This window comes from Rattus rattus, chromosome 5 (assembly GCF_011064425.1).
Source record: "Rattus rattus isolate New Zealand chromosome 5, Rrattus_CSIRO_v1, whole genome shotgun sequence".
NCBI lineage: Eukaryota > Metazoa > Chordata > Mammalia > Rodentia > Muridae > Rattus > Rattus rattus.
In genome coordinates this window covers 15282428-15306382 of record NC_046158.1, presented here as the reverse complement: position 1 = coordinate 15306382, position 23955 = coordinate 15282428, and the positions used below count along the sequence as shown (strand labels likewise).

Here is a 23955-nt window from a genome sequence, read left to right as displayed (position 1 = left end):
GAAATGCACAGATACAAAAAAGCCAAAGTGTATATGAAGGTTTTTTGAAAACAGAAAGGTACAAGGTATACAACACAGCATCCTTATTATAGGATGTAATTCCATAATCTGAGAATGGGAGATACTGCTTGCTCTAAGAATTGTCACTATTTTATTTTGGTTTTGTGAGTTAGTCTTGCTATATAGATCAGGTTTGCCTGGAGCTCATATGTAGCCCAGGCAGGCCTGAAACTAAGGATTCTCCTGCCTTTTGACTTCCCAAGTGCTGAGACTACAGGTGTATATCGCCAAGCTCAGTGAATACGATTTTTTTTTTCACTACTGACATGACATCACACCTGACTCCATGAGACACCACAGCCAAAGCACAAGTACACTTATACAACAACATTCTGTATTATCTTCAGGCTGTGTATATGAGCTATATACAAAATACACATGAATTTGGAAAGTAGTATACTTGAGTTCTAACGCCAGGTTTGTTCAGTAAAAATAAAAACAGCAATAATGCTACTCCCACCCAAACAACGAATACAACAAAAAGCGCCAAATAATTTCCAAAATACTCTGGCAGCAAACATTTAGAAAAAGGGGCACTTTATGTGAACTATCAATTATATATTATAAGCATTAACAATTTTATCAGAAAACCTGAGGCATCGACTGAAAAAGGAAGTTAATACAAATGTTGCTTTACCTTTGTGTTGCAGGCTAGCTCCATGAGCCTCTTTGCGTTTTCTTCTGAGCGGTATCTTTTAGGGAGCTGAACCCTGAAGAATTTCAAGGCACCCTCAAAGTCTGTCAACAGCAAGTCATCCTTGGAAGTCTTGAAGAAAATAAGAAAAAAACAACCACATGTAATGGGGGAAAGTCTGTTAGAAAGATACATTAAAAACACTTTACAATCCCAGCAGTATGTTTAGTCTTTGTAGAGTGACTTGCACACATCCCATCAAAGAAAGTGGCAGATCACAGAAGCACAACCTCTTAGCGTGAGATGAAATCTAAACACACAGTGGCACAGGGCAGGACAGCAGACATCTTGGCTCACCACAGACATGTACCTTTAGTAATCCAAGGGCAACGTTAAAGATGACACTTATTCCCTGAAAGAGAAGAACAAGACAGCTTTATTCTCTGTACCTGCTCTGTTCAATTAGCTTCAGGGCCTTTAAGGAAAGGCGCTTAAAGGAGACCCAATCTACAGTTTTCCTCAGAGAAGACCTTTACCAGCCCTATCCTCCCATTTCAGAAGAATGAATGCTTTTCCAAAATAGTCCATGACACCAAATAGTAGCCTACAAATATGGCAACCCCATGTACCCCAGAACTGAATTTCCCTACAGGTCTCTTAATCTGTCTTCCTTATCTGAACAAAATGGCAATAGAGGGGTAAAGAACAGGTGAGGGAAGACGTTAACAACTGTCTTAAAACTAAACTCAAGCTAACAGTGTCTGGGCCTTGGTTCCTATAACTAGTATGTTTTTCTTTTTCTTTGTTTCTTTTTGAGACAGGGTTTCTCTGTGTAGGCCTGGCTGTCCTCGAGCTCTCGCGGTAGACCAGGCTGTCCTTGAACTCACAGAGCTCTACTTGAAGTCTCTGCCTTCTAAGTGATGGAATTACAGATTTGTTTCAAATTATAAAAATAGATCTGTGATACATTTAAATTCATTTTCTTCTGAAATGTTCCTTTAGGTCCAGCTCCGTAAAGCAAAAATGGTGAAAGAATATATGCCAAAATTTTATAAGTAAACTGTAGAGACAGTGAGACTAAATTATTTTCAATAGTTTTTAATCACATTTTCTAAAGCTTCTGCCATAAGCACGTTATTTATAATTAGTTGTTTTTTTCCTTTCTTAAACATATAGACCCCTCAAATCTCAAGCTGTGTCATGGCTAAGGGCATTTTCACACTGCCTTGTTCCTTTTAGTGACAGTGCTCTACAAATTCCTACCCAGCCTCAAAACATCTCTCTTTTAGCTAGCATGGTCATATAACTCAGCCTATCCATGGAAATGGTGGATGAGACCTCCAGCAAAGTCTCAAGGCAGGAGACGTGGCACACACCGGCACTCTCTGCATCCAGACAACCTAAACAAACCAACGCACACATGCAGTACCAGCTCCCGATGCAAGTGCAGGTTTGAGAGTTGTGGCTTAGTTCTAATGCTAGGACTGTAAGAAACAGGGTACTGTCAGTCTGTCTTCCTATACACAAGAAAGAAACCTCGTTTCACTCTCTCAGTGTCTCAGTGCCAAACCAAATACTCTCTCATCTCCATGTGGGACGTGTGTCTTTTTAGCAGAAAGCCTCTGTGACAAAGGTGAGCAGAACACTGGCCTCAGGAAGAACCGCCTCAACCCAGACTTGGAAATACCAAAACAAAACAGAGGACAGGAGACTCGATAGGGCTTAAAGTGCACTCAATACCCAAGTCTAGGTCCTGTGCCTCTGATACATACCTCACATAAGAGCAGGTCGATGATATGGAAGACCATGTAGAGAGGGAATTTTGCAGTGAACAGTGTAAGGAACCACTGGGAGGCATACATGTGTGCTTCAAGGCTGATATCCAGGAAGTGGTTGTACAGATCAGGAATATATTCCTGAAACATCAAACTTATTAGTGCTGGGCACATATGCAATTATGCTATTATTTTTCAGGAGGTTCATAAATCTGCCAGCAGTAGCCTAGAAAATCATATACGTCTGTTTTTCTAAGTATCTCTTAAGTGTTCATAGCACTTATCAGTTCTTTTCAGCCTACAAACTAGTCGAAAGAAAGAGGAATTCCCCCAGAATAATGACAAGGATTTGGAAAGCCAGTGTTCATTTCCAAGTGGTGAAATGTTTTTGGAAAGCTTGTTTGACTTTGGTAGGGGACTCTTAAACAGATACCTTTGTAGCCTTGGTGAACACTTCTTTCCATCTAAGACTGACTTAAACACATAAGATTCCTATCCTCATTACACAGTGAGAAACAACAGGAATAAAAGCCATTGTTTCCCAGTCCTTCTGTTACTAGTTTGCACCTATTCATCCAATCCAGTCTGAGTTCCCTTTACCTGCATGAGGCGCTCCAGCTGGTAGAACTTGCAATGTAGATCTTCAAAATTTTGCTTGAAAAGTTCCCTGAGACCATAGTCAAACATGATCTTGACCAGAACACTGAATGCCTGTTCTTCAGGCATCTGTAACAGAGGCAGTGAAGGGGTAGGAAACAAAACAATTATCTCAGTATCTTCAGCTTGTACTCCTTTGTGTTATCAGGAAATGGAGTGGTGTACAGAAACCCAGCATTAACTGACTCAGGCTAGGAATGTTTAATAATGCCTGTTCTGCCACTGCCTCTCCCAAAGCAGGAATGGAACGATGAATTATGAACCACTGGAAGTACCCAGGACAGCAAAGCTTGTGCCTCCTGCACAGAGTCAAGAATAGGCCCATCAACCAGATTGGTGGAGATGCATTCCTTTAACCCTAGCACTTGATAGGCAGAGGCAGGTAGATCTCTATGAGTTCGAGTTTAGCCTGGTTTAAAGAACAAGCTGCAGGACAGCCAAGACTACATAGAAAAACCCTGTCTCAATATAAACAAAACAATATAAACCAAAACCAAAACAGAACAGGCCCTCTGGGAACACAGGATTAGAGGTGGGTACAGTCTGGTACATGCTATGTTTCAGCTTTCTGAACTCATAAGGCCTTTGTTCAATTATTTTTCTTTCCCTTGCCATAATATCATTCTGGCAAATTGTTTTTCCTATTATTGTAAATAATAGGAAATAATTGTAAAACTGCTGTGAGGGTGGAGAGATGGTCCAGTGGTTAGGAACACTTATTACTCTTGTCAGAAGACCTGGATTTGACTCCTACCACTCAAATGGTGGCTCACAAACACCTTTATCTCTAGTTCTTGGGGATCCACTGTACTCTTCCAGGTTCTGTAAGCACCTACATGCATATAGGCACACACAGACACACACAAATACACATAAATCAAAAATAAATCTTAATTAGATTGTCTCAGAAAACAAGGCAAAAATTAGCTTGTTCTGGAAGAGCCCCCCTCCCCACTACATTCTCAGTCTAATGCTACTGCTCAGCAGCAACAGCAGCAACAGCAGTGGTGGCAGTGGTGTTGAATGACCCAAGGCGCTCCTGCAGTTCTGTCTACAAACATCCACCTAAGAGTAAGTGCATCTTCCATGGCTTTATGGAACATTCCTCCAAGAATATGGAGAGATGTCTAGGTTTCAGATAGAAGGAAAGCACTGGCAATGTTTTTAAGGTTTCACTTGACAGTAGCAAGGTTCAGAAAAATCAAGATGGTGGATGTGCTTCTGTGGAATAGACATTGGAGGTGGCTAGAACCCAGGACTCAAGAGAGAAGAAAGCACAGTGAAAGAGCAATACAAGACAAAGCCTAGTAGATTCTTATTCGAAAGGACAGGGAATTTGGGGCAAAATGCTAGCTTTTCTGATATCTTTTCTGTGGAATGTGGCTCCCCTTTCCCACATGTGAGGGAAAGTGGCTCGATGTGTGTGGCATTACTCATGGTGGGTTGCCCATTTCCCTTACAGGGAAACAAACACTTAAAACTAAGGCAAATAGGAGTTCTAAACAGGAGTGAAATTTGAGAAAGCCATTTTAACAAACAAACAAACAAACAAACAAACAAACAAACAAACAAACCAACCCCATAGGTGTGCAAGACAGATATAAAGTCTGGCAAAGACAACAAATGATAAAGAAAAAAGAACCTGACCTGTTTATCAATGTCACAGTGTTAGTATATTCCCAGTCACCCAGAACTAACCCCACTCTTCTCCCTAACTCTGCTGTGCTTGCTACACACACTTCCAAGCAGAGTTTACAGTAGAGACAATAGTGTTTTTCTTTTTTACATGTAAAAAAGCCATCTTCACAAAATGGCTTAAAATCCTAAGAGTCCCTGCCCTCTCAGAGCAAATACGTGGGCTTTATTTTGGCTTGCATGGTTGTTCTCAGGTGAGCCCGTGTTTTCCTCCCTTGTTGTCTCTTTCTCTCCTCCTACTGTAGTCACACTTATGCCTCTTTAAATTCCATACATTTGAAAATCTTCAGCTTCCATGTAATATATAATCCCTCTGACAGCAATGTTCTACTATATCTTCATGGTTTTAAAGTACCTCCACAGCAACGTTATACAGAAGAAGGTTAATGACACTGAAAATTAAGAATATGACACATTTTATGAGACGATATGGTTAAAATATTTTTTTTTAAAAGTGAATGTCTTGAAACAAACAGAGATATTAGGGTGACTTAGAAAAAGTATAAGGAGAGAAGACAAACAAATGCAGCACCTGACTTGTTGCTGGATCACAGTCAGAGTAATGACTGTAAAGGAACCACATATAGGCAGGTGATATAGCTCGCTGCTAAAACACTCAACTTAGTATGTTTGATGCAACAGAATAACCAACAGCTAATGGAGTATATGTCCACTGGGAGGAGGGGCACTGACCGTGGACTGAGTGCAAGGCAGGACATCAGTGTGGGATGTGATCACATTACAATTATGATGCAGAATGCCCTGGTCCTTATAAGACACAAGCTCAAATGTTTGCTACTTTCTTTTAAAAGATAGTTAAGTTGTTTTTGTTGAAATGAAAAATGAAGACAACAAGATAAATCAGTAGCTGGAAGTCAAATGAAGACTACTTAATATGTCTGTTCAGCTGACATTTCTATGAATGATAAAAAAAGGAAAAGTAGGAGAGTAAAGGTCTTTATTAAATGAACCCAAGAATAAAATGATACTAAAGAAATTCATGCTCTCTTCCCAGCACATACATTTCCAAACAGATATTAATGATAGTGGCTACTTTACAGACTACAGAATGTTCCCAAGGGTCAACCAATGCAGAAATCTAAATCTCCTGAGAAAAATCTAAGCTTCCACTAGCCTTCAACACTGCTATTTATCCTCATTCTATCTCTTTTCATAGTGCCATTAAGGTTAAAGTAAGTTTGTAAACACACAAGCTAAAGATTCCGTCTAAGAATGTGGCCAAGCCCAACCTTAAGCCTTACTTAAGTCAGGCACATGGATCAGTGACACAGACCCAGCTACTCACGTGAAGAAGCAGCACAGCCGCGAGGAAGGACTGGCCCTGGCAATAACCAATCTCTTCATCATACACAGAATATGCCTGCATGAGGGAAAAAAAGGGTGCTTAAATGAATTAGACATTCATGGGCCATGCCTGCTCTCTCTCAGACCTTGAAGACAGGAACCAAGGGGATGCTACACAAGCTTCACTGAAACATTTTGAGGTTGAAAGAATGAAGCTAATATATCTCTCCAATCCCAGGGTTGTCTTTACGGTAAAAGGCACTGTCACATACTGCCTCCTGTGGTCAAGGACAAAGTCTACCAGAAATGAGTAGAGCATTAATCAGGTTCTAACAGCTCCTAGTTCTAGTCCCCCAAAGTATTCTAATTCCCTTTTCCTCATGACTCCGAGGTTCTTGCTAAACATGCATGACTGTCATAGCATCTACTAGGCCACATTTTAAATGCCCATCTTCTCTACGACTCTACAGTGTTCTGAGGGCTGGGACAATGTATTTTTCACCTAGGCACTAATTAGTTACTCAATCATCTATCTGTATAAGAGGCTTCAGTGAAGACAGTGAGAACCTTTCTGATACGAGTGATGGCTCTAAAGTCATTTTAATTTCCTTGGCGGTAGATGAGTATTCCCATTGCCTGTGAACATTCTTTTGACTAGAACCTAACATTCCCCACAGTCCATTCTCTGTTTCACTTGCTTTTTATTGTTTTTATTTTTTGTGGTTACCAATAGTATTTTTCATGTAAGCTAGGTTAGAAAGGGGGATGCCCATAAAGCAGTGGTTCTCAACCTGTCATATTTATATTATGACTGATAACAATAGCAAGATTACAGTTATTAAGTAGCAATGAAAATAATTGCATGGTTGGGGTCACTATAACATGAGAAACTGTATCAATACTGTGTACCAAGGTTCCTATATATCCTGAGAAAGGAATTTAAAATTAGGTGTTTTGGAATATGTCTTTCAGGCTGTTTATCAGGATAGTGTTTATCATTAGCTTAGAGAGACCACAGCTTTACAGATACAGTCCTCTCTTCATAACCTCGGGTAGAATTCACTGTCATTTTATTAGGGTTCCTTATCACATCTTGTTTGATGAGAGGGCTACAAGATGAGAAGCATGTATAATTTTTTCCCAAAGATACAAAAAGAAGGTTTCAGAGAGAATCTGTTTATAATACCAGGAAGCATACCACTTTCCACACCTTACAATAAAAATTAGTGTTAGGGCCAATATTGCTAAGCGTATGTTGAAAATTATCATGGCTAATAACTAATACAGTTCTCTGGAAAACAGCAGAATACAAGTCAGAGGCCTGTGTTTGTCAGTTTTGCTAGATTGTGTTCATATTACTTACACAAACTGCTAATATCATAATATTGACTTATTATTATCCTTACTCAATTTTCTCTGGCAAAGGGCTCAGCATAGCTTAAGCAATTTTATGTAGCAGGCTGAAATACATATATATGGAACCTTCATAGGTAGAGAACAGAAGGGAATATACTATTCGAGTTGATGATGGAGTAAATGAATGCACACAGGCACAGGCACATTCATGTCACCAATGAATAAAGGGTTTTATTTCATTCTACTGTGTTATGACTATAGTACTTAGTCAGATTTTGGTGGAAGCTATACAAATGAACTAATTCTGGGGTAAATATGAAACAAATTTTGAGATAGCACAAAACTAGGCTAGACCCCAAAGGCTGGGCTACTAATTCAAAGCAGTTCTTTTTGAACTGCCAGCAACATAAGGGGGCAAGCAATGAGCGAGTAAGCACAGAGGCAGAGTACAACTCTAAGGGTCATTAACCATCATATCACGCAACCTGGGAATATGAAATGGTGGAAAAGATGACGTTAATCAATCAAGGGCTGCAGCAACTGAGATGAGAGTCCTCATGGATCCTTACACCGCCAGCTGGGTGAAGGTATTTATGGAATTATGGATATAGAGATGGCACTAGAGGGCTGAGAGGGACAACAGTTCACCTTCAAGTATTAAAAGACAGATGAAGCAATGTGGAGAGAGACAGACATGAAGGGAATATACAGAAATTCATCCCAATAATCAACTTCTCTATGTTGCAAAGTTTTCACAATAAACACGTTTTTAAATTAACTGGAAAGTCCAACTTTGTTCCATGGTTCTGACAGAGACTAACTAGCACTTAGGAATTGAGACCTTAAGCTAAGGCAGATCTGGGCACATTATCCAGTATTGAGAGCTGCTGGTCTGAGAATGAGAGGGACCTCAAGAGGACCATGTAGAGATGGGGAACCACCATCTGAGCTCCTGGGAAAGTCTCTGTGGTATGGCAGGCAGAAAGAAAGAGAGCAAAGTTACTGGTGAGGTTGAGAGGTGGAAGGAGATCAAGGGATGGGAAGTAGATAGAGAAATATGAAGCAGAGACACTGAACACAGGGACACTTTCTGAGAATTCTGCAATATGATGAGGAATGGTTGGAGGCAATGTGTGAAAGATATAACCAAGAAACTGCTAAAGGACCTAAGAAAATTACAACATAACAGCTTTGAGTGTCTCGGAGAAATTAAAACTATAAACTCAAGAATGACTTCTCTAAAGTTTAAATGTCCCAATAGTTCAAATCACCTAATGTGTTCTCAGGAATTCTATCTTAAAAACTAGCTGATAGTTTTCTCTTTTTAATCCTAAGTAGAGGTTTATTAAGAACACATTTTGAGCCTTGCCTGGACACACTACGAAAAAACTATCTTACTCTGAGAAGAAAAATATCAAAGACTGGTTCTGAAGTCAGGACAAGGCTAAAAATGTCTGGTCCCAACCTCTTTTAACTCTGTAGCTCTGATGTATGCTACTTATACTCTTTTATCTGTAAGATGAGAATAAATATAATTTAAAGTGGATTACAACTGAACAGGCTATTGCTTTCATTGTGTTCAGTCATAGGTCTTTTTCACAGTATTTACCATCACTTACTCATTGAGCCACAGTGCTACAAAACTGTCTGAACGGGCATTGGCACTACTGTTGGGTGTATCCATGGAGCCAACTCCTGCACTTATAATGTGTATAAACATTCTATGGCTCCCTAGGTGCTTTAGACACCAAATTTGAAAAAATCTAAATATGTGCTATCAAGAACTGGGGAAACACAGAACTACATAAGGAAAGTTCACGGCCTTTGTCTTGCTAAGCTTCACATTTAGCTATACTGACTACTTCAGTTATTCCGTGTCTCTCTCTGGTTACCAAACTTGTTCTCTGACAGTCTCATGCATGTATATAATACATTCTAATTATTTCCACTCAACTTCTCTTACTCCTCTCTACACCTGTCAACAAGCATTGTGACAAATCCCTTTCCCACATTTATATATTTTTGGTTTGGTGATCCATTTACTTGAACTGGGATTCGGTTTGAAACTCTACACTGGAGCCTGGTAGGCTCACCAGTGGGTACACAACTGAGGAGGACTCTCCCAGAATGTTTCAGTAAGCAAAAGTTTAGTAGGGAAAAATAAGGTCCCATAGGACCAGGGTCCTATCCATGATCAGTTGTTGATAGACACAATCCTGTGCAGACCTAGTGGTTGTGAGTTCATAATGCAATGGCTTTTCTCACCCAGTAGATGGCCTTCATTCTACCTTCTGTTTCTTTTGTTTTCTCTGCCCTCTTTTCTATTTATTTCCTTATTACATTTAAAAACGCTACCTGGCTGAGAGCGATTTTCAACATAACAACGTGACCTACACAGATATAGGTACCTGCAGAGTCCAGAGGCACTGGGTTCTGTGGGGCCAGAGATCGTGGATTTGTAAGGCACTAGGTGTGTGTGCTGGGAACTGAGCTCAGTCCTCTGAAGCACAGTGCATGCTGTTACAATGAGTCATTTCTCCAGCCTCATTATTTCCTGATTTTTGATGATCTAAAATTGTGTTATCTTTGGCTTTCAGATCATCTCTTTTGCTGTCTTTCTTTTTCAATTCTGAACATCAAATACAAATTACACATTGTAGACAGCATGGTGAAATGCATCTGTACTCCCAATGATTTAGAAACTGGAGACAAGAGGAACACAAATTTAAGACCAGCCTCTGGTACATAATGACACTGAAGACAGTCTAGACAACATGAAGCCCTGTTTCAAAAAGCCCAAAAGCCTTCCAAACAAAACCCCTCAAACAAGCACCCAAATTACATTTTGTAGTTTGTCTTTTATATAATTTCAAAGAAGCAGAACTGCCATTCAAAACCAATACCAATACTTAATGCAAAATACCTTGCATATTTTATATAAGGAATCTTGTCCATCTCCTCCTGTGTCCTTGAAGTAGTCATGAGCTGGAAATGTGCGGTTAATATCTCTGGTGATAGCACTGTCTTGGGGAGACTCCTGTAGAAAGAGAGGAAGAGGGGACCGGGAGCATTAATAAGATGAATATCTATTTGGATCTGTGTAAAAGGGTCCCATTATTTATGTAGTTCAAGTGCTATAACACACATCCATGCCTGTACTTTTTTATTACCTTTTCAGGGGGCTAATAAGAGTAATAATGGTGGATAAGGTGGAAGAAAAGTGCCATTTCATTGCACATATCTGATGCTATATTCCCTATGCAGTGCAAACAAGTGAAGCTAATGACCTTTCTATTGTATAAAGAAAAGTGAACTGCTAAAAAAAATCAGTTTTCCACAGAAAAACATTCACGTTTCCACAAGGAGGAGGCAAGGTGCTTTCTATCATGAAAAACCGAGCTAAAGTAATACTTAATCTACTCTCTGACACAAAGCTCACATGCACATTATCAAATGGAAAAGCTAAGCCCCTTAACCAGAGTTTCTGCACAAGAATGCAAGAGAAGACCAAACAAGGGCCCAGGGTTCAAATGCCCTACAAGAAACTTCCCATTTCTTCCTCCAGAAGAGAAAAATGGTCTCTGAGTCAACAAAAGTGAGCAGGTATCAATAATGCTTGCAGGTGTCCAAACTCCCTAACAGTCTTCAACCAACTGCTTCCCCTTCCCATGGATCATGAGAACTGACAATGAGAACTCACATGGTAAATTTCTGAAGCCTGCAAAAAAAATGATAACAAACTGGAGTCCCATGGGAACCACTGGCTTAAAATACTTGGTCTTGCAAAATATACTGAAGAATTTGGAACTAATCTATTTGATTTGGCAACCCATATGAACCCACCCACCAAAATTCTAATGATCAGTTCAATAAGTTCTTGTCAGAATAGTAACATTACAAATCTCACAAAGTTCTGAAAACAAATCCATGTCCTTAACAATGTGACCAGAAAGATTTATGTAATGATTTTAAATTCACCTAACTGTTGCTGCTGTCAACTGAAGTTTATGTATGTTCAGCCCAGAAACAATGTTAGATCCTGCTGTAACCTGTATGTCCTTTTGGTCTTTCATATAGTAATGAGTGTTAAAAATACTTGCTGCAGTTTACAATTATCAAGAAACTGTAAATAATTGTATCTTGTCTCTTGTATTTTAAGCAACAAAATAAGACAGTTTAAATAGTTCAGAAACTACACACAATAGGCTGGCTAAAATCAAAATACCAAGTCTTGGTGAAGTAATACAACAACTGGATCTCTCACACATAATGCCTAGGCTATACCATCATGCAATCACTTTGGTAAATTACACAGCACAGTCAGCATCTACAAGTTTACTATTTGCTAATAAAAGGAGCTCCATGGTGAAATCAAGACTGACCCCCTCCCCCAAAACCATGCAGCATTTTTGTATTGACAAAAAGAGAAAAATAAACATGTAGGTTTCTTTTATTACTACCACAAACCATGCCAAGTAACCCATAACACTAATGCTACCCATAAGACAATGCCTACACTGATGAGTCTGTCAGAAGGATATGGACAGACAAGGAAAATGCTCCAAATGACTTAAGCCAAATAATTTAAGCAACAAAGGGATAAAGTAATACTAAGTTATAGTCCTGAGTATGAGAGAAATACCTTTGAGTTTCTACATTAAAAATAAAATGGATTAAATAAGTGGGGTAAAGAGATATATCACCCAGGCAGGCTAATTTCAAATAGCTTGAGTACACACTATGTCCTCAAGGAAGGAGAGTGCAATATTCCACCAGAAGCATGGACACACTTCCTCTGGAGGACTGAAGTACAGTATGGAATGAGGGCTGGGTACAAAGAGTAATCATGCAGGGGAGAGACCCAGAAACCTGGTCTCACGAAGACAACCAAGATCAGCATCAAGAGTGGGAAGTCATTCTGTTAGCAGGCATTCCTCGTGTTACAAAAATGGCTTTTAGTTTTTATCTTCATCTTTCAAATTCATCACTTCAGGAGAAAAATACCAATTTCTTGAAGGGCATTGTACGAAATGCCTGACCAGTAACCTTAAAACCACTACACAGTTTGTGTTCCTTTCATTAGTACATGTCACTAAATAAAATCTAGAAGCTAGATGTGGCTCATTTCTAGTGATTCATCCTTAGCTCTGTCATATGTGGTGGTGGGACTAGGAGAAAGGCCCCTTTAAGGCAGTCCGTGGATTAAAATTTAAGGAAGTTATAGTAAGTGGTATTTTCTTGTTCCCACATCAAAATTGTTTTAGTTCAAATCACAGTGGTATGGCTGTCTGTTTTATACCTTACTGTGAGAATAGGGCAACTGGGTAACTTCTCAAGATTAATAAGGCTCTGGGAACTGGAGGAAGTGCTTTGAATACATAATCTTTTAAACTCAATCTGGAAAATAGAAAGCTAAGAATGGCAGGAAGAAAAGGAAAGTACCCAAACAGAGAAAATGCAGCAGAAGGCTGCCATGAGAAATAACAAGTGACGGGATTGTACTTCCCAAGTAGTTTGTTGCCTAAATCAAAAGTTCTCAAGAATAATGCCATAAAACTGTATATAACACTTCATAAAATAGAAAAGCAGCCCACTCAGATACATTATTTATCCATGAGACAGGGTCTCACTATAGAGCTCAGGCTGGTTTCAGCTTTCTGGGTTGTGAAATTACAGGTATGTGTCAATCATACCTTGCCCATGTCTTATCTTTAAAATGTATTTTCATAAATAAAGTGTATTATACTGGTTGCATAATCTTGTTTGTTGTTGTTGTTGTTGTGTGTGTATGTGTCTCTGTGTGTGTGTGTGTGTGTGCATGCCCGTGCGTGCAAACGTGTGTTTGTGTTAATATAAGTAAAGCATGTAGCACAGCACACTATGTGGAAACAGGAAAACTTTTTCTAGTCAGTTCTTTCCTTTCTACACTGTTGAGGCAGTGCCATTCATATGTCAGCGCCATTCATATGTGCTATCACTGTAACCTAGATGTCCTGAGATCTATGTGCTGATTCTCCTGTCTCTCCCTGTCCCCCATCTCACCACAGAAGTGCTTAGACTACAGCTGATTGCATCTACCTCTAAAAGCAGATCTGAGGGGCCAACTCAGGCTATCAGCCTTGTGTGCCAATCTAAAGCCTAACTTTTACCTGCTAAGCTATTTCCTCAATCTGCAGCTCCTTCTTAAAAAGTGAACTATAGCTGTTAAAAGTGATTCTAAAATATATATTTTTAAAATTCTCTATGTAAATTGATGGGATAAAAGCCTAAAGAGAAAAAAATTAATAAAATTTAAGTGGTACTGAAGACAGACAGCTTCTTTCTGTGGACTGCCCACCCATCTTCTCACTTGTAATTTTGCTGTATGTTTAGAAGCAGGGCTGACCACTGGGGCTACAGCTCAGTGATACAGCACCTGCCTTGCTGACTGAGAAAACAAGGTAACACCAAAAAAAAAAAAAAAAAAAAAAAAAGGAAGAAGAAACAAAGATGTTATAATATTTGGGCAATATCAAAAATATTAAATATTTTCAAGTTGAATTTCAATTTTATATATATATAAAAATATATAATAGCTTTTCTAATTTGATGGGATTGAAAAATAATAAAGAAAAACTAATAGTTGTAACACCTTTATCTGTTAATGTCTTAATATTATACCTACATTAAGGGATGTATCATGAGAGTTCTAAAAAATAGAAGTTATGTACAGTAATCATATGAAGTACTTAGATAAAAGTTGTCAAGACTTATGAACCCCAAACCTTATACCTTCCCCTAATAACATGTTCTCTTTTATTGCTGTGGTAAATACCACAAGAACAAAAGCAAAAAGAGATAGATATTCCAGTTACAGTTCATCACAGAGGAGAAGACAGGGTGGGAACCTGGAGGCAGGAGCTGAAGCAGAGCCCATCACGGAATACTACTTGCTGGCTGGTTCATAATCAGCCTGCTTTCTTACAGTACCCAGGAGCAGCAACCAGGGTCTGCACTGCCTAAAGTGGGCTGGGCCTTCCTACATCAATCACAGTGAAGAAAATACCCCTAGAGTTCTGCATAGTCTCAAGTGAGGTTTCCTCATCCTAAATCACTGTAGCTTGGGTCAAGTTGACAAAAACAAACCTAAACTACTATATAGTAAGTACAATGCTTTCTTTGTTTGATTTTCTTTTTCTTTTTAAGATTTATTTATTTTATGTATGTGAGTACACTTTCATTGTATCCAGACACCCAGGAAGGGCATCAGATCTCATTACAGATGGTTGTGAGCCACCATGTGGTTGCTGGGAATTGAACTCAGGACCTCTGGAAGAACAGTCAGTGCTCTTAACTGCTGAGCCATCTCTCCAGTCCAGTTGTTTGATTTTCAAGACAGGGTTTTTTTCTCTGTGTAGCCTGGAATTCACTCTGCAGACCAGATTGGCCTCGAACTCAGATCTGCTTGCCTCTGCTTCCTGAGTATGGACCATGTATAAGTTTTTAAACATAAAAACAAAGTGGGTAAAAATCTTACCATGTATGTGGCTTGTTTATAAGTGATTAGGGGAGGACATGAGAAGACTAGGCATTATCTTTAAAAGAAAAAAAATCCATTTAAAAAAAAATTAGTGTACTTGGACTGCCGAGATGGCTCAGTGGTTAAGAGCACTGGCTGCTCTTCCATAGTCCCTGGGCTGCATTTCCACTCACAAGTACATATAACCTCAGTTCCAGGTTAAAGAATGCCCTCCTTTGTCCTCTGAAACTGCTGCACACACATGGTCCACATATTTACACACAGATTAAAAGAACCATACAATGTTAAAAAAAAAATCAGTATTCTTTTAAGTATTTTGAATTTTACTTTTTGATTTGGCCTGACTATAGGCAGATGTACTTTTATTTTACTTATTTTAAAACTGTAAAATATACACAAAAATTTTATTTGATAAAACGTACATTGGAAAACATAAAATAGGGGTGGGAGGGATTGTGCAGCAGTTAAGAACATGGGCTGCTCTTCCAGAGAACCTAGGTTTAACTCCCAGCTCCCACAGAACAGTTTATAACTGTCTATAACTCCAGTCCCCAGGTATCTGACAGCCTCATATAAACAATCATACACACAGGCAGAGCACCAATGCACATGAAACAAAAAATAGAAAGAAAAACTTCTTAAAATATAAAATCTATGTAATGTAACTTAGAAAAGTAAAAAATTTCACAAAAATATAAAGAAATTACCAAATATTTTAACAATAAGAACCTGCCATGTAATGGCAGTCGGAAAGCACCACAGTTTAGAAGTGACCATTTTAAATTTCATTAAGTCATAGTTACTGAAAGGTTTTTAGGCTATAATTATCTTAGTCCTCACAATACCATCTTACTGAATTATGGCTCCAGGATGCTTTGAGACTATTGACAGAAAAGAAGAAGAAGGTAAAGACGGGAGGGAGGGACAGAGGGAGAGGACAGGGAAGGGAAGGAGAGAGTGAAGGGAGGGGCAAAAGGTAGCACTGATTAGAAACCTTTACATTTGTGGAGGTGGGAACACTAACTACCACACTACTGAATGTCCATGTCTAAGAATTGTAAGCATTTTCTACTCCATGGAGAGTGAGCCAGTGTCTATTATCTTTTCAATGTCAAAACAAGAATCCTAGAAAGAAGCATAAATAATAACTTCATTTAATAACAATAAAAAGCTAAAAAACAAAACACCTCCATGGTTGATCTGAGCTTTCAAGAACTGAACACATACATTATTGGTCCCTCATGGCTGCCAAAATTGCTCTTCAAGTCCTTACTTGCTTTTTAACTAGGAACCATGGGATTTCTGTCCTATAGTGTTATCCTTCTATACTAATACAAGAGAAGGGATTTGGGTAGAAATCAAAGTTGTTGGATTTTAGTAGAAAATTGTTAGTAGAGATTGCTTTTCACATATATTTAAGGGAATTGCTTTCAGAGAGGGCTGGGTGGGGGGAACCCATGATGACAATAAAACTGCCACCAATTTAAAGTTAACAGCACAATTTAAAAGCTGAACCAAAGAGAGGTTAATTGATCTACTCATATTTAAATATATGAAACACTATGAAGGCAGTCAGTAGTTAATGTTTTAAAGGTTTCCCTTCCAAATCTCAATCACCTAAAACACAGAACAGCCTAGAAATACCTTTCATGAACATAAACATATAGGTAACTGGAAGTACTAAATCAGGCCACCCCTTGGATTCTAGAGTTGTTGTCCTTAGACAACAGTACAATGGATAGATCTTAAAGTCTATAGTAAGCGGGTTGGGGATTTGGCTCAGTGGTAGAGTGCTTGCCTAGCAAGCACAAGGCCCTGGGGGTTTGGTCCCCAGCTCCAAAAAAAAAAAGAATAGAAAAAAAAAAGTCTGTAGTAGGCAACTTTGTTTCTGTGTGTCTCTGTTTTTGGTTTTTTGTTTTTTTTTTTTTTTAAATTTAGTTTTCACAACCCTAGGAAGTCCATTTACCCAAGCTAGACCCTGAAGTATTTCTAACCATCTGATTATAAGCCTAGCCTATTTGCCTGGGTTTATAAGAAGAAACACTATGTGGAAGAAAGTGTACTAGGGACAAGACCTAGTACATCAGTGCTAACCCCTTCCCACCAGATTTGAGATAGACAATGTTGGCAGAGAAACCAAAAGACAAAATATGTATTTGGCATGTTGTGTTGTTTGGAATGTATGCCTGGTCTAGAGAGAAGGAGGAGGTCTGTAATTAGACAGAAAGCAATTCAGAAATCCATTATCATACTTTATTACAATTAAATTAATTTATAGGGAAAAGAAGACAGAAACACTTGACACTTCAAATACAAATGATAGAATAAGAGTTTTTGTTTTAACCTACGAATCATACTGATCCAAACACTGCAGAGCTCAAGAGCAAGTATTTCTGCTGCTTAGATTTATTTTGTTTTAAACCCGTCTTCAAATCTGATCCACTTCAGATTTTTTATTATCACTATCTCATCTAATGAGTTCTTCCTTTAAGACAATTAGAGTAAACTTCATATGCCTCTGCCTCTTCACTCCCCTCCCAAACATCCAGTAAAATAAACAACTTTCCCCACAAAAAATAACCACGTAATGTGACCAGAGTCTTAACTATAAAATATGCTCAGCAAGCCTCTGTGGAAATATCTGCATGTCCAGTTAGACCTGCACCAACTGGATGAGCATGTAAACATCCTGGCACTATGGATCTATCTATGATAGACAATGTAAGAGGAAAGTGGCTGACTCCAGAAAAGCCAGATCTGTATTTAATAAAATAATGGACTGCTGTCACATTGTTTCAAACCAAATATGGCATTATAATGCCTTTCTAAAAATAAGTCTAAGTCCCATGTGACATGTAGCCCTTTAGCTATGTCCATTTCCTTTTAGGGCTCAAGTTTCCCACAGGAAAACTGGCCAATGTTTGGCAAAACTGCCCGAAATCATGTAGATAAGGCATAAATGCTAACAGTGTGCTCAACCTTTTCCTGCTTGGCTATTGTTGATTTTCCTGCATAGCAATACATCTGGAGAGCCCAAGGACCAGGCAATCTAAAAACTATTGCTGACGAAAGTGAACAGGCAGAGAATCATTCTGAGTAAAACTGTGATGGTGTTGGTAAGGGTAGCAAGTTATGAGTTAAATCAGAAGGCACAAAATTATGTGCAAAGTCATACTGTAAACAAATGTTTCTGGTAACTAAATACTTCTAAACACTTATTTCAATTTCATTTCTATCACCAAATCAACTGTACATCAAGTAAGTATTTTCTTAGTATCAACAACTTAGCATTACTGTATATTGTTGGAAGTATATGATTAAAATTTTACATACATCACAAAATCTTGGGCCTGATATGGTGCTGTATGGACTTTAACTCCAATACTTAGGAGTCAGAGAGGAAGGTGGGTCTTTATGAGTTCCAGGCTTGCAGGGTCTATGCAGTGAATTTCAGGCAAGCTAGGGAGTTAGACTTGTAAAGTGGGAGCCCCATCTCCATCAGTCAACCAACCATCACCAACAACTAAATAACTAAAAACCTTGGGTTCTGTGAGATAGCTCGGCAGAGACTTGGTGCCAAGCCCAGCGCAGTTTAATTTTTAGGGCTCACACAGTAGAAAAAGAGAACTAGCTCCTACAGACTGCTCTCTGACCTCTATACTCCTGCCACTCCCCACAAATGCACACAAAGGATAAAAACAGTTATCATACATTGCACAGTACATAATACAAAATCTAAGTCAATTCTTATATTCCTTGCTATATTTTTATATAACCTAATCAATTAAATTAGAATTACTAAATGGTTTTCTTTTAAATATTCAACAAATACTCAACTTTATTTCAAAAAGTTCATTCCCTCTAATTCTCAATAGTTTTGCTACCACTTTTGGCTAAGTCAGTATAATTTCAGTATAATTTATAATAAGTCAGAGTACATCTATGATTCTGCCTTATTGCTTTTTTTTTCTTTTCATAAGCTGTCCTATTTTCCTTTATCCTGGTTTTCTCTCCATCTATACTATGCAAATATCAGTTTATAATCTCTCAGTCTGAAAGAGTCTTAAGTCCAGGTGTATACAGCTTAGTGATAGTGTATTGTTTTGTCATTGATGATGTACAGCTCAGTAATAATACACAGCTCTCTTTGGAATGTCCGAGGCTCCCTTATATCCACAATACCAAAACCCCAGTATCCACTCCTTAAGAACAGACCTCCAACTAATATGCATTTTCCCTGCTTGTCTCTGACAGCTACTCTCTAGTTCACCTCAACAGCCTCTTCTCCAGGGTTTTCCCTTCTTGTGAGAATTCTTCCTTCCTGGAGACATTTCCTTGGATTTTACATATTGCTCCTTTCTCATTCTGAGGAAAACTCTAAGAATGTGTGTAAGGCTGGTGAATATATTCAAATACACCATGTCATAAAGTGGGTTTATTTTATTCTCACACTTGACATATCTGGACATAAAATTCTGACTTCCTCCCTCACGCCAAGCTTTTAGGACTTCTCACCATCCTCTGTGAGTTGCTATTTTTCAGTGAGAAGTACCATGCCGTCTCCCTATGTCTGCCCTGGGCCTTTTCATTACACTGTGTTATTCCCTTATCCTTAACTGAGCCTGTTTTTCTCTTCATCTACTATCCCTTTTTTGCCTTTCTTATTTTACTAGCTATCTCTACTTACGTTTTATTTTTGAGCTTGTCTGATGTTTTTATTTTATTTCATGTATGTGGGTACATTGTCAGATGTTTTAAAATATCTTTTATACTTGAATTTCAGAACTTTTGTTTGTTTTAAACTGTACCTTGTTCTACAGTAATGAATGCAAATTCTTTTCAGGTTGTATCAGCTGGAGTTTAATTTCAAGGGTTCCTTAGGAAGCCCACATCTTAGTTTGTTTTTGCCTCTGATTACTTTCCAAGAAGCTTCTCCAATGTTGTAATATTAAAGGAGAAGCAGCAGGCACAAGTGCATACCCACAGTCCCAGTTACTGTAGTAGTCCCAGGAGCCTGAGGCAGAAATTAAAGGGCAGTCTGGGTAACATAGGGCAAAATATATATGGCAAATATACTTAGCAAGGTGGTTTAGTGGGTAAAGTGCTTTCATTTACTCTGTGAAAGTTCCTAACTATGCAAGTTCCTAACTTGTCTAAGTCTAAACATTCCTGACCAACAAAAGAAGGAAATTAACCAAATACTTGTTAGGTTCCCCTGGGAAGTAAATAAGTAGCCACCTGGACACTGCTGTCAGAAAGGCCTGGGTTATAATCAAGATCCTCCATCCACGTAGAAGCTGAGTATATTTAAGCCTCTGCTTTCTAATTTGTTTTACGTAATGTTAAATATAATCACTTGCTCGTACAACCTGTTGGGCATTTACAACGTGTTGAGCAGATTGAATAAGGTGCTTATGAAATTCTCCCAAAACCTAATAGCCTGAGGTTTACATGTAATTGTTGCTTATATTCCTTATGACTAGATTTAGGCACATGTATTGCTGTGCATGTCCAGGTGATGGCCCATTCAAACTAAATTCCAACTCATTGCAATCCTGATCACAATAGCAGTTGGGCTCACTTCCCATGTAAAATGTTAGAATAAGAACATCTATTTAAAAACAAAACAAAACAAAACAAAAAGAACAGCTACTTCTAATCCTTTACTGCCCCTCTTTTCTTTGTTACACATGACCCTATGGCCTTATCTATTTCACCAGTGCCCAAATGATACCACAGTTTCCCTAAGAGATTCCATATCATTTGCTTTTCCCAATAGACACTATGTCAAGACCAGTGCAAACTGCCCCAGAAGCAAACAAAATGAAATCGGTTGCTCTTTGGATCACCACAAAACAGAAAGCTGCAAAATGTTGAATATAAACCAGTGACATAAAACCATCTTAAAAGAAGACATTCAAAGGCTAGCAAGACTTTCCAGGGGTCAGATGAGAAGACAAGTGACAAAAGAACTTCGATGAAAGCAAAACAGTGCTCAATAGAGCACAGGCAGTTAGCACTGGCCGCAGATTCTTCTTGTGTCTGAATGGTAAGGCTTCTGCAATCACGTCACAGAACAATGTTGTGAACGTCTATCTACACCAGGTAACCATCTGCACAAGATGTGCTTAATGATATACTTGCAGGAAATAGACTCCCATTATATAAACTTACCCCAGATAAAAAACCAACCATGTGTCTCATAAGGATGCCTTGATCAATTTCTCACAGGTTTTCAGGTTTCACAGGTTTACAGACTTTCCCATACAAAACATCTCAAGAATAAAAATTTCTATAAGACAGAGATGACACTTCACTGGAAATGTCCTCTTCTGGAAACAAAACCCTCAATGTCAGGAAAAGCAGACAGACCTAGAAAACTCTTATTTTGCTGTTTACCAAGACTACTGCTCTGGAGCAGGTTCTGTGTTAGACTTTGGGGATGCAGGGACTACATTTTCAGACAATAAAGGAAGTATCGAGTCATCATATGGTTTTCAGGGATTGCTAAATAGCATGGAGTAGTGATCTAACATTGAACCTCCATGGCTGACATGTATGGAAGCACACCATAACATAGAGCTTAAATGTGAAACAAAGGCAGATACATACAAGAGTAACTTTTATTCCTGAAGCATTTCATGGTCTGTCCACATTTGTTAGCTAACTCAGTTCTATGGAGCCCTATGAAGGATAAAAGAACTTTTAGCATCTTTCTCTCTCTACTTTACCAGCTAATTACATTTCTACATTCTTAGTTCAAAGTTCACTATTACTATGTCAGATGTCCTTTTACCACCCAAATTTTTAAAGAAATGCCAGTGACTCATTTGTAGTCAGTCATAAGAAATAGCTATCTCATTTGTAGAATCTATATCAACAATATGTATCAACACTATGTATAGTTTAGTATATTTACATTTGATTTTTCTCTAATCTGAAACAAGAAAATTATGCAAAACTACATAATTATTCCGTATTATTCCATGACTTATTGGCTTAAAAAAAAAACTATGATGCTACAGTTTTTCCAATGTCTTCCAAACTGATCATATAACAATAAACTTTGGTTTGCCAATAATTTATTTCACAGATCTTTTTAATACAGAAGTACATGGTCAATGAAATTAAGACATTCCCTACAAAGTCACTGTACATTTTCCAAATGAATGTTTGAAAAGCTGAGGAACCCTTCCCAAATCACTCTACCATCTGAGCCATTTCCTCAAGGAGACAGACAGTTCATTTACAGTATGAAAGTTCAAGACTCTCCAATTCTAAAAATATTAAATGAACTACTTAAGTACAAAGGGAAAGTCACTATAAAAGGCTCAAATAGAATTTATCCAGCAATATGGCTAAAAGAAAACCTGCCCAAAATAGGACTTTGAGTAAGAAGAAGCAAGCTTGTGAGTAATTCTAGTACCCATTTGGGCTCTCAGTGCTCTCTGAGGTGGGCACTGGCTCACATGCAACTATTTCCTCACTTCTAAGAGGCACGAACATCTTCACTGAAGTTACTTTATAAAAACACAATTCATTTTCAAGTTAAACAACTAGTATGATCTTACTTCAAACTTTAGTATGTAGTAATTTTACACTATCTCTAAAAGCATATGTGTATTCTGACACTAGTGACATACCACAGAGTTAAATGAGCTATCTGAGGTATTTGAGTCTAAAAATAGGTATTTTTTTCTGACTCTGAACTAGTCAGATTGGTATTCAAAAAAATGTCATCAAATGTTGCATTAAATGTGGCAGAATAAAAAGATTAAACACGAACTTTCTGAGTATATCATGCAGAGAATTGCCCCCTCCACAAAACTGTGTAACTCTGCCCCCCCTTCATCTCTTCTTACCCAGCAAAAATTAAAAATAAAATGGCCATGCAGACAATGAGTGGAGCAACAGAACTGATTCCATAAGCCTAAACATTGACATAGCACAATGAAGATGAGACAATCTGAAAAGACATCTGCTAGTACCTACAGTACAGAGGGTCTAGATGGATGTTTTCCAGTACCTTACTTAGTTTCTTCTTTGGTCTGTGCCTCAAAAAGCAATATAAATTCTACTTTGAAAAAAAAAGTCTTTAATAAAACCAGAACTTAATACTAGTTAAACTAAGCAACTGTTAAAAAAAAAAACTTATGTAAAGAGCAAGTTTAGATTAACATATCAGCTTAGATATTACCAGAACATTTTCTTTTTCACTGTTACGAAATGGAACCCAAAAAAAAAAAAAAAAAAAAAAAAAAAAAAAAAAGTCAAGTCTGCTCTCTTACTACAGTTTTAATATATTTTAATAAAGACTATCTCCAAGATCCCCATGTTTGCTGAACTAAAAATTCATAAGCACAATGCTCATATGAAAAGATTAAATTTCCTAGCATATATGAAAAAGAAAGCTGGTGTGGTGACACATCTGTAATTCCACTTGTGAGGGGGAGGAAGAACTAGGGGAGGCCAACATGAGCTATAAGAGACTACTCAGAAGGAAATGAAACACATCCAAACCAAATCTATAGAGCTAACCTTTCAGCTATGCAATGCAAGAAGAAATATACTACAAACCGTTTTTCAGAATCCGGGAGAAAACATTTTCTCCTTGAAGCAGATATCCACCAAAGCTATTTCTAACCCTACATTTTTAGCATGAGTTCTAAATTCTGAAACATCAGAGTCAAACTTGTTAATACTACATATAAAGAACAAGCATGATTTGGAGAACTCAGTATCTATTTTTGTTTTCTGTTTTTTGTTGCTGTTGTTTTTGAGACAGGATCTCACTATGTAGCTCTGGCTGTTCTAAAATTCCCTATATAGAGTAGTTGACCTTGAACTCACAGAGATCAACCTGCCTCTAGAACTTTTTTTTTTCTTTTTTCTTTTTTTTTCGGAGCTAGGGACCGAACCCAGGGCCTAGCAAGCACTCTACCACTGAGCTAAAT

At 38.1% G+C, this 23955-nt stretch overlaps 1 protein-coding gene across 3 annotated transcripts in view; it reads right to left on the bottom strand.

Moving 5' to 3' along the window:
* The window catches only part of Rabgap1 (RAB GTPase activating protein 1), a 116877-nt gene that overhangs the window by 22531 nt on the left and 70391 nt on the right, over nucleotides 1–23955 (bottom strand). For all 3 annotated transcript variants that reach the window (XM_032903206.1, XM_032903207.1, XM_032903209.1), the window contains 6 exons: nucleotides 10406–10519; nucleotides 6128–6202; nucleotides 3070–3195; nucleotides 2467–2610; nucleotides 1065–1106; nucleotides 698–826 (listed from right to left, as the gene is read on the bottom strand). In XM_032903206.1, the coding sequence (XP_032759097.1) occupies nucleotides 698–826; nucleotides 1065–1106; nucleotides 2467–2610; nucleotides 3070–3195; nucleotides 6128–6202; nucleotides 10406–10519 (630 nt within the window). The remainder of the gene's footprint in view (nucleotides 1–697; nucleotides 827–1064; nucleotides 1107–2466; nucleotides 2611–3069; nucleotides 3196–6127; nucleotides 6203–10405; nucleotides 10520–23955) is intronic.